The sequence below is a fragment of the Pygocentrus nattereri genome, chromosome 13 (genome assembly GCF_015220715.1).
Source record: "Pygocentrus nattereri isolate fPygNat1 chromosome 13, fPygNat1.pri, whole genome shotgun sequence".
In the NCBI taxonomy this organism is placed as follows: Eukaryota; Metazoa; Chordata; class Actinopteri; order Characiformes; family Serrasalmidae; genus Pygocentrus; species Pygocentrus nattereri.
Window position 1 is genome coordinate 13,811,334 of NC_051223.1, and position 14,103 is coordinate 13,825,436.

At 37.2% G+C, this 14,103-nt stretch overlaps 1 protein-coding gene across 2 annotated transcripts; it reads left to right on the plus strand.

The window, feature by feature from the left end:
- Nucleotides 1-214: 214 nt before the first annotated feature.
- Nucleotides 215-14,099, plus strand: cdc42ep1a (CDC42 effector protein (Rho GTPase binding) 1a). Of its 2 annotated transcripts, XM_017705500.2 has the most exons (4): nt 215-348; nt 804-914; nt 7,308-9,460; nt 11,964-14,099. In XM_017705500.2, exons 3-4 carry the CDS (start codon nt 9,013-9,015, stop codon nt 12,587-12,589), a joined length of 1,074 nt encoding a protein of 357 aa, XP_017560989.1. In that variant the 5' UTR covers nt 215-348; nt 804-914; nt 7,308-9,012; the 3' UTR covers nt 12,590-14,099. The 2 variants fall into 2 exon arrangements, with proteins under 2 accessions (XP_017560989.1, XP_017560988.1); XM_017705499.2 differs by lacking the exon at nt 804-914.
- The last annotated feature ends 4 nt before the right edge of the window (nt 14,100-14,103 follow it).

Here is a 14,103-nt window from a genome sequence, read left to right on the forward strand (position 1 = left end):
ACAACAACCGGGCAACTATCTTTGCAATAATTTATGACACGTCGAGGTGGCTAAAAGTGCGAGTATGCATAATCGTTCATTAATAAGGTTTTTGCTCAATGCTTGAAAAAAGCAAGGTCCTTGTTCAAATTCGACTTTTACTTGAGCAGAGAGAGAGAGAGAGAGAGAGAGAGAGAGAGAGAGAGAGAGAGCGAGCGTGTGTGCGTCCGTTTCTGCCCCAACGGTTCGTAGTGAGGAGCAGAAGGAGCTGCCTCAGTGGGAAAGTTTGCTGTCTGAACGTGAACGCTCACTGGAATATAACATTCACGGATCTCATTAATCACAGGGAAGATGATTCATCTTGATCAGGTAATTTGCTGAAGTAAGAAATGCTACCTTATACGCTCTAACGGGTTAATTAGTGGCAACTGTAGGCTGTTCCAAACTGGTACACAGAAGGCTAGTGTTGACTATTCCTGTACACTCCATTTGCTTTGACAGCTTTTGACCTTACAAGTACAGTAAAACTAAATCCTGTTTTTGTGAAGTGGGTAGGAACGTTGGCTTGTTCTGAATATGGTATGAAGTGTTGGAGATTTATGGCGCTTTACTGTACTTTATGCCATAGTACTGTAACAGGCATACTAGATAGTACCTAAATTGCTTTCTTCTATCTATCTATTCTTGTAATTTTGTACATGTTACAGGGGCTGGTCATTATCAGTATGAGGTCTTACAAAGTATGACCTCACAAATGGCAATACACAAACTGCCTTGGCATCAGTTACCCAACTTTACCAAACCTTCATTGTGTTTTATTACAGTATTGGAGGAAGTACTCAAAGTAAGCCTCTATTACCATGCTGTAGCCTTTGTGTGCAGTATTCTTGTGACACATCAAAAAGCTGAGTATTGACACAGTTTTCATTTTATTGGTAGGTAATGGCCCAATAAATTTACTCCATTCATTTGTCACTGTTTTTATGTATTGTATTTCTGATTCTCTCAAGAATTATTGATTAAGTATACAATGTATAATTATTTATTCTGCATAATTCAGATTACAGAGTGTGCTAGGTGTCATGGCCTCCAGGCATATTTTAAAATACTATTGTACATACCTGGACACGTCTTCATACTATTGGTGGGGTCTCAAATTCTTGTGTATGCATTATTGTTGATAGGATGATGCAAGCCATTTGTCTAGATGTTCTTTATGTTCACATGATACCACCAAACATACTTGTGCTACATTACTGAGATGAAGCACCTTGCACTAATCGCCAGTCTTGACATAAGTCATCAAATTATTAAGATTAAGTTACAAGTTATGCATTAATTGAACGTTTGAGAATGGATAAAATTGATTTCATTAGAAAACTAGTGAGAAAATGAAATTTTAAGGTTTTAAGGTATCTTCAGTTTGGTTTTAGGTACCTTTCATGACATTAGAAAAGGGTGCTTTTTAGGGTTCCTGTCATGTTATTCAGATCAAGAGTCATTGAAGTAAGGTCATTGGGTAAAGACAAAAGAATCATTATCTCGTGTGTTTATTCACCTGGTAAGTTACAGAGCACTACAGCCTATCTGAGAGTTTGGCCAGAAAGCACCAAAATTAAGCAAGTTCTTAACTACTGAAGTTATTAAATGAAAGAATCAGGTGGAGGAAACAGGGACAAAAGATCATGGCTTGAATATATGAGTACTTGAATATATGGGTGTTAAAATGCATTAATGCATCGTGATGCAATGATCTGACTGTGGCAATTCTACCGCATCAATTTTGGAAAGTTGTAATCAATTATAATAATACTGGCTAAAATAAAATACTCTAGCTATTATCAAACACAATAATCCTCTAAAACAGTGCATTGGTTTTATTTGTATTATATTGTCTGCATTGTGCTACTGCTGTAAACAGTTCCTCCATTCACATTTTTGTGTTTTGTGCATTTTGAAAATTTTGAATCATATCTGAATAACTGAATCAAGTAAAATCTTAGTGAAATTTGAGATTATCATGCAATGGGGGACAGAGATTCTTCCCATAATCTCATGCAGATCTTTCATTTCAGTAAACAATAACCTGTTTAAAGTATGATAAAATAGGTTTGTAGTGCCTGTTCATAAACTGGCAGTTTTGTGTAGGTTTGCAGAGAGAACACGGAGAAGAACACAAATGTGTTTCCAATCTTGGACACGTTCCCAGGAATGTGTTCACACACGCGGACCCCGTTATTCTGCGGTTTCTGAAATTTACATGCGCCTCCCCTATGGCTGCACTTCTTCTGCTTTCCAGAGCACAGCCATGATTGCACTGTTCGTATATTTTGTGTTACATCAGGACAAGGTTTTTGCAATGTATGCTTTGATGGCTTTTTAATCTGGTCACTTAATGTCGATTCAGGATGATCATGTTGATATGTAGCATCTGTGACCTCCAGAACAATGCTAATTGACAGTGCATTTATTAGAAAAATGATGCATGGATCACCATGTTTAATGCTTTTAATTTATTCATGAAGACACCAACATCATGAAGATGCAATTTTCCCATTACTCCAAATGTAATTGATCAGCCAAGACATATTTTCAGTTTTGTAATGGAGCTTTTGACGCAGACACAGCTAACAAGTAATGAAAGGCAATTTACATTGTGCAAATTGCATGCCTAAATCATCACATACATGCCTTAAATCACAAGTAATGTCAAATAGACTTGCTTATGCAGTTTTTGATACTGTATGACATACTGTTATCTAGTATGTAGGTAACAAGGACACAAGGGCTGCCTGCCGGAGCAGGATGACAGCAACAACACTCCCAGTGTACCATAATACTCTATGTCCATGAACCCTCATATCTGCGCCTTTTATCTAATGGGAAAAAAAACGTACTACCAAAGGCTAGGCTGAACAAGTAGGTTTTTAGCCTAGACTTAAAAAATTAGGTTGGGTCTGAGTCCTGAAAACTGACTAGAAGTTAATCACAAAACTGAGGACTTTGTATTAAAAGGCTGTATTACATCAGTTATGTAACTTCACTTATTCTAGGTACAAATAGTTAGCCAGCAACATGTGTTCTAAGTAGGTGTGAGAGTTTCTAATAAGAGATTCACTCAGTTACTGAAGGGTGAGGTCACTTAGACCTTTATATGTCAGTAAAAGAATTTTGTATTAAATGTGCAATTTAACTATAAACCAATATATGTTTCTCTGGATTGAAAACTGGCTTTAAATAAGACAGTTTGTTTCTAGCAGCTTTCGGACAAAGAAGAAGAACCTCTGTTTTGTCTGTGTTGGTTGAAGTTAAGAATTATGACAAGTAAGTTGAAGTTTGTTATTTTCTTCAATATATACAATTATATGTCATCAGTGCAGCAGGGAAAATTAATGCCATGTTTACTGATAATGGTAACCAGTGGTAGCATATATAGTGTGAATAATAGAGTTCCTAAAACAGAGCCTTATAGAACACCATACACTAAGAATAGATGATTCACTGTTTACATTCACAAACTGATAGCACTCAGGGAGGTAAGGTCTGAACCAGGAACGGGCTATTCCTATTAATTCTACATGTTTTCTTCTAGCCTCTCTAGTAGTAAGTTCTAACAGAATCAGGAAAGATACTTTTCCTTGGTCAGAGAATAATAAGAAATCATTTACAGTTTTCGCTAGTGCTGTGTCTTTATTATGATACCTTTTTTTCATATATGCGATTGCTATGCAAATAGGAACTTAATTGTTGTGCCACAGCTTTTTCCAAAATCTTTAATATAAAGAGAAGATTTCAGGTCTATAATTTGATCAAGGGGATCAAGATTACATTTCTTAATCAGAGGTCTAATTACTGCTAGTTTATGAGTTTTTGGCACATAACCAAGGCTAATAGAGTAGTTCATTACCAACAAAAGAAGCGTGGTTCATTTTGAGGAAATCATTTTAATTAGCTCTGTTTGACTGTTTCATTTTATTCTGCAAAAATTAATAAAATCATGGCTGTTATAGGCTTATGGCATCTGGGGTGCAGTAACGGTTTGTTTTTTAGTTTGTAATTTAGAAATTGTGCTAAATATTAATCTAGGATTGTTCTTATTATTTTCAATCAGAGGGGAGAGCGTGCTGCAGTGAGTGCCTTTCTATATGAGCAAGCTTTTGGTGCCTTATTCTTTTACTTTTTAATGGAGCCACTTTATCAAGAGTAGAACGAAAAGGATCTTCTAAGCACTCAGTCATCATATCTACATCAGTAGGTTCAGACAGACACCTGAATCTAGATCTAGGATGTCATAGTCCACTTTAAAATAGTGTGATAGTGTGGTGATAAACATAAATTAGAATGAAAGTGAATATATCCTAATCTGAAATTACTGTGTTCTGTTTACACCAAAGGTCAAAATGAAGTCAAGAGCATGGCTGCAGTAATAAGTGGGCCCCATTTTATTTTAAACGAAACCAACAGTCTAAGATAAATACAAATGTCTTACTCAGTGGATCCTGTGGTTTGTTAAAGTCAATATTAAAATCTCAAACAATTATTACTTTATTCGAGAGTGTTATCAAAGGTGATAGAAAGTCAGTAAAATCCTGTAAGTACTCAGAATACAGCTCTGGTGGCCTATAGATTGTAATTTGTGAAAATTAATTCTTACACGTTCCTAGATCACAAAGCTTTTGTATTCCTAATATGCCTCTTAAATGAGAGCTATGTACATAACTGTAGCCTGTGCTATATTTAGAGCAAAGTATTCATCAGGTCTTATTATGTTTCTCTGAGGCACAGAGCATCAAAATCATTATCAGTAATAAATCTATTACAACAACAGTCTTAAGATGTAAGAGATCTTATGTTAAGCAGTCCTAGCTTTAGACCAGACATGCCCAAAGTCCGGCCCGCGGGCCAAATCCGGCCTGTGTCTAAATTTAGACTGGCCCGAAGCATGTCATAAAATCAATAATATGTGGCCCGCTGGCACAATTTCCCACAGTAAACAATACACAGGCATGCACACACAAAAAAGCACTCTCATAACGTGAGCCCTGTGTGAACTTTCACCCCTGTGGTATTTTTTTAACACATTTCTAAAATGGCGACTGGTGCAAAACCGAATAAAAAGAGGAAAGTTGATAACGAGGGCCGCCGTTTCCAGGACAAGTGGAAGTCGGAGTACTTTTTCACTGACATACGAAACAATTGTCTGCTTAACATTAACATTTATGGCATTTGGCTGACGCTCTTATCCAGAGCGACTTACAATTTGATCATTTTACACAGGAAGGCCAAGGTAGTGTTAGGAGTCTTGCCCAAGGACTCTTATTGGTATAGTGTAGGGTGCTTGCCCTGGTGGGGGATTGAACCCCAGTCTACAGTTTGAAAGGCAAAGGTGTTAACCACTACACTAACCAACCACCACATGAACCGCATGAACCGCAACAAGAACCGCGTGAGGACAAGACTAAGTGACTCTCACCTGCGCGACATCTTGCGCATCAAAACCACTGCTTTTGAGCCAGACCTGGCCTGTTTACTGCAGTCAAAACACCAATATTACCCATCTCATTAATACAACAATAACAATAATAAAATAAACTCAATACATGTAATAAAAAAATTCATTCAACTTTCATAAAATCGTTCATTTGTATTTATTTTATTATTATTGTAATCTTTAACTATCCTGGTAATGCAATTGACAATAGATTCTGATTTGCAATATCAACCTATCTGCAGACAGCAAAGGATATAGTTACATATTTACAAGTTAATTTACAATGGTAATGGTTCGAGGAATGTCAGTCCGAATGGTCGGCCCCTATACATTTTCATCTAACCAAATCTGGCCCCCTTTGCAAAAAGTTTGGACACCCCTGCTTTAGACCAAATGTGCTGTCAACAAACTTTGAAAGAGTTTTTGAAATTTTGTTTGATTTGGTAAACACACACAGTCTCAATCGAATGGAACCTATGTAGTGTCTCAAGGTAGTTACGGTTGGTTTAAGCTGTCTGTCTCCTGCCTGGCCTTGGCCCTGGTTTGTCAGGCAACTGTCTGATGGCTATCTGAGAGACTACAAGCTATTCTACAAGAAATGAGAGCCAGATGGGGCCAAAGCACATTATCACATTGTATATCACCTGGGATAACCTTAAAGTTATCTTTGGTTATTTCTGACTGCCGCAGATGAACATCTTAGTACCTACATGAATGACTGTCCTAGAATACCATGGGTAGCTAACAGCTTCTGGTTCTCTCTAATGTCTGCCTCCCTGGTACCTGTTTACAGCTAACTGTTACTGGCACCCCTAAAGGACAAGCCATTTTCATGTGCTGTAAAATAGCATCACCTATAACCAGAGCTCTTTCAATACTCATCTCAGAGGGTGTCTCACTGAGTGGGGCAAACCTGTTGGACACTATGTGTCTAACTATGAGATGCCACACATTCACCCTGCTGTGAGGGCTCTGCTGCTGAAGTTGAGGGTATGCTTACTCTCCACTCTCTTCTAACAGCAAGTCTGAGCCCTGCTGACTAGCCCTGCTCTTTTCTAATTTCCAGATGCACACTTCTAAATGTATAATCTTCTCAGGCATAGCTAAACATGTAGCACTAGCTGTAGAGTAGAGCAATAGCTCTAGGTCTGCCATACTGATACTTATATTGCTTTCTCAGCTTTACAGGTGTCTTGCGAATCCAATGAGTGAAAGTAACCTCTAAAAATTGGTGGTTGTAATTTATTGCAAGAAATATGCAACAACTACTTAAAAAAGTAAAAAAAATGTAAAAACAGCAAGAGAGTAGCAAAAGATAGCACAGAAAACAGTAAACATTCCTCCCAGCCACAAATAAGAATAGGAGCAGATTCATCCCTCACCAAGGTAAAAAAGCATATCTTAGTGTCAAAACCCACAATGTTGCTGCCCAAAAAAATCGCTAAGATTTTATCCTTATTGGTCCATTCGTCATGAAATTTAAAGGGCATGTTTTTTGTTCACATTATGCAGAAAAGTTATCATTTTTAGTCATTTTGAAATTACAGAAATGATAAGCTAAACTTTTTAAATTTTACTTAAGCACTTCATGTGGTTTCAGGTGAACATATGATGATTTAGGCATGCAGCTTTACAGTGCTAATTTGAAGGACATAAATTTCAATTACTTGTTAGCTACAGAAGCAAATATCAAACTTCCAGCATGTTATAAGGTGATGGACTACATTTAGGATGATGAGGATTTTTTTAACCATACTGATGCTTTACTGCTTGGTTTTGTGGCATATGTGGCAGGACTGATAATGTTATAATGTTTATGATGATCTTTATCCCTCAGGGACACATAATTTCAGTGCAGCCACTTGCGCATCCAAAAAGCCAAAAGGACTGAGGGAACTGAAGAGAGGGACAAGAGGAGATGAGTGATTAGCAACTAATCCAGGACATGACCAATCCTGAAGGAGCTATTGCAAAGATTACTGCATTTACTTTATTTCCTTTAAAAGCCTTTTTTATCTATTTTTCCCTGACCGACGTGGATTAGTGAAATGTTGAACATGGACCAGGGGAGTCTCTGGCCAGGGCATGGTGTGTACATGCAAGGATAAAATACCAAACATGTGCTGGACATCCCTTGGAGAACACACTACAGCATGGCCTTCAGTGCACAGTCTGGCTAATTCGAAAAGGAAACTGTTTGTTTATTTTAGCTGCATAGCAAAAACTTCACTTAATATACTTAAGACTTGTTGAGTACTTAAATATTTTTGGTTTTATTGGATCATTGTTGGTGGATAACACATCAGATTTTGTCAGGAGATGTGACCACAAGACTCTGTATCAATACAGTCTTGAATTATGCAATTAAGTACATTGCGAACAGAGAGGTTACTGAAGTACTTTAAGTCAAACAGAATATCATACTTGAGCTTTTCTTGAGGGCATGAGACCTGTGTGACAAAAGAAAAAAACAAAACTAAAAGAAAGGTTTCAAATAAAGGCTAGGAATTGGAGTGCAAACAAGACCAAATTAAAAAAGCCCACTTGAAAGCTGATGAATCCTGTTGAAGCGTTGTAATAAGTCATTAATGAAGTCAAGCTAACATGTCTGGGAGGCCAGTGTTAAGCCCATAAAACATGCAAACCTATAAATGTGTGTTACTCTGTCAAAATGTTTAAGGAGCAATGGCCATTATGCATTCCATATTGAAATAACAGCAAAAAAGCCCAGATTTAGTGAAGATGTTTTTGGCTATAAATAGGTTCTCAAATATAAATATTCATATAGAAGGTTGTGGGCTGCAAAGGTTGTAAAGAACTTGATTCTTTTAGTCTTTCTTAGTCTGAGATTGAGAAACTCTTCACTTAAATGGGAGGCTTTTGCAATAGGATATATTGCAACTGAATGCCTAAAACACAATTTGTTACCCCCCATGCTTAATTTAAGGACTTTATACATTTTAAAAGCAGTGGACTTCAGCCTGAAGAATTTGAATGGGACATAACCTAGTTTTCCAAAGCCTAGAATCAGTAGTATAACTAACTATGCAGCAAATTAATAATTTTTGTATCCACACATACCACCATGTCACTTTCTTTTTTGGAAAAAAAAAAACAGGGCCTGTGATATTTGCTTAAAACCTGGTCTTCCTCAACATGTAGAAGTGGATTCTCTCAAATTCTGTGTAGAAGTTTTATGGTTTCTATCTTGAACCACAACACATACCAAATTTATTTCTAAACTTGTGCTGAGTACATTGTCGTGGAAAATTTTCTCTGAGAAACATTTTGATCAACTGCAGTTTTTTTCATTTGTGCTTAGATGAGCACTGAGCCATGCATAGTTTTGCACAAATGGCACTGTGTGGAACATTTTCTGTCAAGATCAGGCCAGATTCTTCTCACTACATAGTAACAAACCTCAAAAAAGAAACTGCTGGAATACAAGTTTTTTGCTGAAAGGCCATCTAACTAAAAAAAAAAAAACGGTTTTGAGTTTTTTGTTTTTGTGTTTTGGGTAATCACAATTGTCAGCTGCAGTCATGAACTTGGGCAAGCTGTCTGGACTGAAGGGCCTGGTGTCTCACTCACCAGGGAAGCGCAGATTCAAGGGTGATTTGACCCCAGATATGATTAGCCCACCACTAGGTGATTTCCGCCACACCATGCACGTGGGCAGAGGGGGTGATGTATTCGGAGACACGTCTTTCCTTAGCAATCATGGTGGGGTAAGGAGTGCTGGTGATGGAGACTCCATTGCTGCCTCAGAGAAAAGTGAAGGCTTCTTCTCTCGCACCCTGCGCCATGTCCGCAAAACCCCAGACAGGCCACAGGGGGGGTCCAAAGACCTTTCTCCCCCACCTCCACCCATTTCCCCCATCATAAAAAATGCAATCTCCCTCCCTCGTCTGGACATGGACTCACCCAACAGTTGCAAAGTGGTGTTTCCCAGCACACTGAAAACCCCTGAGGACTCTACGTGCTCCTACGGTAAGGCCAAAACAATACCACACATGTGCTTTTACAATTAACCTCCCAACCTTGTTTACTAAGTACCACTTTTTAGGATATGGCCAAGATTTAATAAATCGATAAAAAAAACTTTACACTGTTAAAAATGAAAGTCACTTCTTGGGATGATGGCTTAGTCAGTAGCAAACCTTGGATACCTGAAGTCACTCAGATTTTGTTTTTATACATGTTTAATACACTGTATAGAATATTTGTTGTTTTAACTAGCATGGTAACACTTGGTGCAACTGTCAGATAATCTAATAATTCATACCAACAGCAAGATTTTTTGAAGCCCAGCAACACCTTAGCAGTCCATAGCTGGAAGGCTAAGATGAGAAAATGCCTGATAGGATGGAAATGGAAAGAGTCCTAGCTAGAGGAAAAATTGTGTAAAAAAATAATTCTTTATAGTTTACTGAGATGCAGAACCAAAACTGATAACTTTTGACTAAGAAGTTTTAGTTAACTCAAAAAAGCTGTGTAATCAGTCAAGTTGAGCTAACTTCTCATTTTTACAACTTACTAGTAGACGTACAACTGATATTTTCCTGAGGCCCCCTTTTAAGAACCACTGCAAAAACCTATTGCTAGCAAGATCATTGTAAAGACTGAATTTGCTTTAGGACTTTGTTATACTCTTATATAGACCTTCTTATTGATCTGATATTATATATTATACCGTCTATAAAATATCTATAAATATCTATATATATCTATTAATATCTATTTATAAATAATTTTAAAAAGTTTGCACAGCTAAAGCAGTTTCAACTATCTTGAAATCAGAATTTTTTCCATACTTCTCTCCATATTTATAGATAAGATTGTGTTAGAAATCACAAAGACTTTTCTGAGATTAATTAGCAACTTCATGTGGTTAGCAGTATGTGCTATGGGTGCTATTGCAGCACAACCAACAACTGATGATATTTTGCACAAAAAACATGATTTGTCAGAAGGCAAAGATGTAGCATTATTTTATTTGGCCTTTGTTTCACATGTCCAGTCACTGCTGTTTATGCTGGCCGCATGGCGAACATCCAACTAGAATTTTCTGCCAAATGCCAAAAGGATTATTTCATGTTATTTGTGAAGCTAACACCTACTAACTCAACTACTAGCTCAAACTTAGTTATGGGGAGCCGAGCTACCTTTGAAAGCACTCAAAAAGTTTCAGCTCCTGAGGGAAGAAATTAAACTTGCTGTTCTCTTTTTGTTTCTTTTAAAATGGAAAGTATCTTTAAGCTTTTGCAATTTGTTGGTTACAATAGCCTTGTAGCTCGTGCAAAGCTAAATAAGGAAACGGCTGACGCCAATTGTGTCATGGCTGATCGACTACATTTGGGGTAAGGGGAAAATTGTGTGTAATGTGAATTTCATGAGATGATTAAACACATGCACATGTCAAAACAGCATCAGACAATTATCTTTTCCACATACCAAAAAAAGTTAAGAAGAGAGGAGACGATATTTTATTTTGGTCTTTGATCTGTGTTTTTCATACTTCAGACAAACTGCAAAAGAGTTCATTTTTTTGCTCTAACAAGCTACACTAAAAGAGCAATCTTGCCAGTGTTTGTTTTGATTGAACTAAACATGCCAAGTCTGAACACACCCAAGTCTGATATAGCATTAAGAGCTTTCCTAAGCATGGGATCAAACCCCAGACTGCAGAGTGAAAGGCACAGTTGTTACCTACTACACTACACCAACCACACATTTCTCCTTATTCAATTGATTAAGGGTAGTTTACCTCAGAGATTTCTATATATTTTTTAGCAAAAGCTTGTTGAAGTTAAACGGTAATCTGCACTGATATAAACTATGCATGAGGGTTGACTGTGGATTTGTTCAGCAAGTGCAAAGTTCTAAACATCTTTAAAATGCCCTTTAGTCACTGCCATCTGCTGGTGAAAGGAAAGTAAAATTGTAAAGGGGTCGGTGACCAATATGGAGGAGGCTAGATCACTCAACCTAAAAGCAAAGCAAGATGAAGATAACTTTTCAGCAGCTTTAAATAATGTCATTTAAACTTTTCACGGTTTTTACAATAAGTCACATTAGTGTACTTATCAGAACCCCTTGATCCAGTGAGAGGCAGGATGGAACTACTTAACAATAAACAAATATTATTTTTGGTGAATTGTTTTAGACTTTTTTTTTTTTTTTACTTTTAACTTGTAAACATGTAAACCAATGGCTGTTATATACCAAATTGCTCCTTCACCCACATTCAAAGCAATAGCACATGAACTCTAAAAACAGTTCCTACTTTCTGTTAGTAATAATAATAGTAATAATAACATATATTTTATTTGTGTAGCACCTTCTCCAAAAACTCAGAAAGCTTAATAGAAAAATACACAAATCTAAGACAAAGCAATGTACAGTCAGATAAAGAAATATCATAAGACCAGTGTAGCAAATATAAATACAAAGAAACAAATATATTATTATTGTTTTCTCCTCCTCTCTGTAGGTATAGAGTCTGGTTTTGTGACACTGCCCAGGATTCTCCATACAGACCATTCACTGCAGGGCAGCGCACCCTCTGGCTGCTCCACCCAAATCCATTGCAGCACCCTCACAGACATGGCCATTCTGAACCTCTCCTGCTCAGACACACTCAGTCCCTCTGACTCCATCACCTCCTTCACCATAGACCTTGGTCCCTCCCTCATGTCTGAGGTTTTCGCCGTGATCAACAGTCCTAATGTCCACCAGGAAACTAACAAAGTCTCTGAAGTGGAGCATGAGCCTGATGCTCCATTTGAGTTGGTGAATGGCAAAGCAGGAATGGGCCTGCACCCCAGAACCTCACTGGTGGATTCTCTTCTGAGAGAGGATTCTGAGGGCCTGAGCTGTTTGTGTGGTGTAGAATCAGGGTGTAAAGATGTAATGAACAGCGAAACCCCAAAAAGGCCTATCGTGGGGCAGGTGCGGTGTTATACTAGAGAAGAACATGGCATGGAAGCTGAGAGATTTCAGATGGCTGGTAATGTGCTGGCACGTCATTATGGTAGTGGAACAGAAAAGAATACTAAAATGAGCTTCTGTCAAAAGAGGCCTAACACTGACCCTGATGAAGAAGAGATCAAAGTGTAGCCTATGGGAAAAATGTTCTTGAGACAATCAAAAGTTTAACTGAAGCTCATATTACATGTTTTGTTCTAAGTGAAGGTAAGTTAATATATCCTGTACAGGGAATAAACTGTATATAAAATATTTAATTTTTTTCTGTACATTTTAGTGCTAAATTTAACATATTGGAAAACAAGAAAATATAAAAAAAAATTTAAATTTGCTTTTAAAATGGGATTTAGCAAATAAACGGTAATTGTGCATTAAAATGCTCTCTTTAGAGCATGTGTAAATATTTTCACGTATAAAAAAAAACAAAAAAACAAAACATGTAATTTGACTAGGGACTCACAGACCTGCATCTCTTGTTATGGACAAAAGCCTTTTTTTTCTAGAAAAGTGTGAGTTAAATGGATTTTTGTACTTTATTTGGACTAAAGATGGACTGGTGACCTGTCCAGGGTATATCCTGCCTTCTGCCCAATGACAGCTGGGATAAGCTCCAGCACCCCCCATGGCCCAGAAGAAGGAGAAGCGGCTTAGATGATGTGTGAATGTGTGTGTGGGTGTGTAGGTGTTTGGACTAAAAACAAAGCTTATCTTTATGTTTGTAATTCATTGAACTAAGTGCAACATGTGTAGATGAAAACATGCATTGAATGATTGGTGAATGAAATGCTTATTGGAGTCACTGAGAGATGTGGACGGTGAGAGAAGAAAGTATGTGGACTGGATGTTTGAGTATCTTTTTTTATGTGTACATGTAATATTTAGTGAGTGTGTGATCAAGGCCATGAGAAATGTGACCCAGTTACTGTCACTTTCCTTTATCTGATTATGAACATTAAGGTCGATTGCTAGATCTTAAAGGCACAAACGCAGGCCAGACTGTATGAAAGATACACTTCTATCTGCCAGTTGGTGGAAAATTGAATTCCTTTTCTATTGTAAAGGCTACACTTCATTATGGTATCACCTAATTATATTTTTCCCACATCTATTACAAAAGTGTTTTTTCTAAAAGTATAAAAAAAAATAACCACAACAATATGTACTATTCCTGAATGACAACTTATGGCATACTCACTTTTAAACCACCACTACTGGTGCATTCAAGTGGTTTATTACACATTTATTATTAATCTTCATTTAGACTAGGTGGCATTAATTGTTTGATTTATAAGTCTTGTTGCAAACAAGATTCCCATATAATGGGAAAGTAATTTTTAGTTCATAAAGCAATAAATATTTGCCTCCACAAATTTGATACGAATTTGTAAAATCACTTTTGTCGTGAAGATGTCCTTACATATCATTTGTCTGCCACATCAAATGCTGTGAATTATGACAGTAAATATGATGTTTGTATAAATCTCAACTCCCATATTATGACAAGAGGAGTTGACTCCTCAATGATGTTATGATGTCTGTTGTAGATATGCGGACGTGCTTCTATGCACAGGACATGCACAGTCCTAATGTACCCTTATAAACAATACCAGTTATGTTTCTAATAAAAAAAGACAACAGAAAACTTT

What these genes read in the sequence shown, in the direction of transcription:
- cdc42ep1a (XM_017705500.2), top strand. Translation starts at nt 9,013, where the DNA reads ATGAACTTGGGCAAGCTGTCTGGACTGAAGGGCCTGGTGTCTCACTCA. An exon ending in GGACTCTACGTGCTCCTACG is followed by an intron (nt 9,461 to 11,963) that starts GTAAGGCCAAAA and finishes TCCTCTCTGTAG; the next exon opens with GTATAGAGTCTGGTTTTGTG.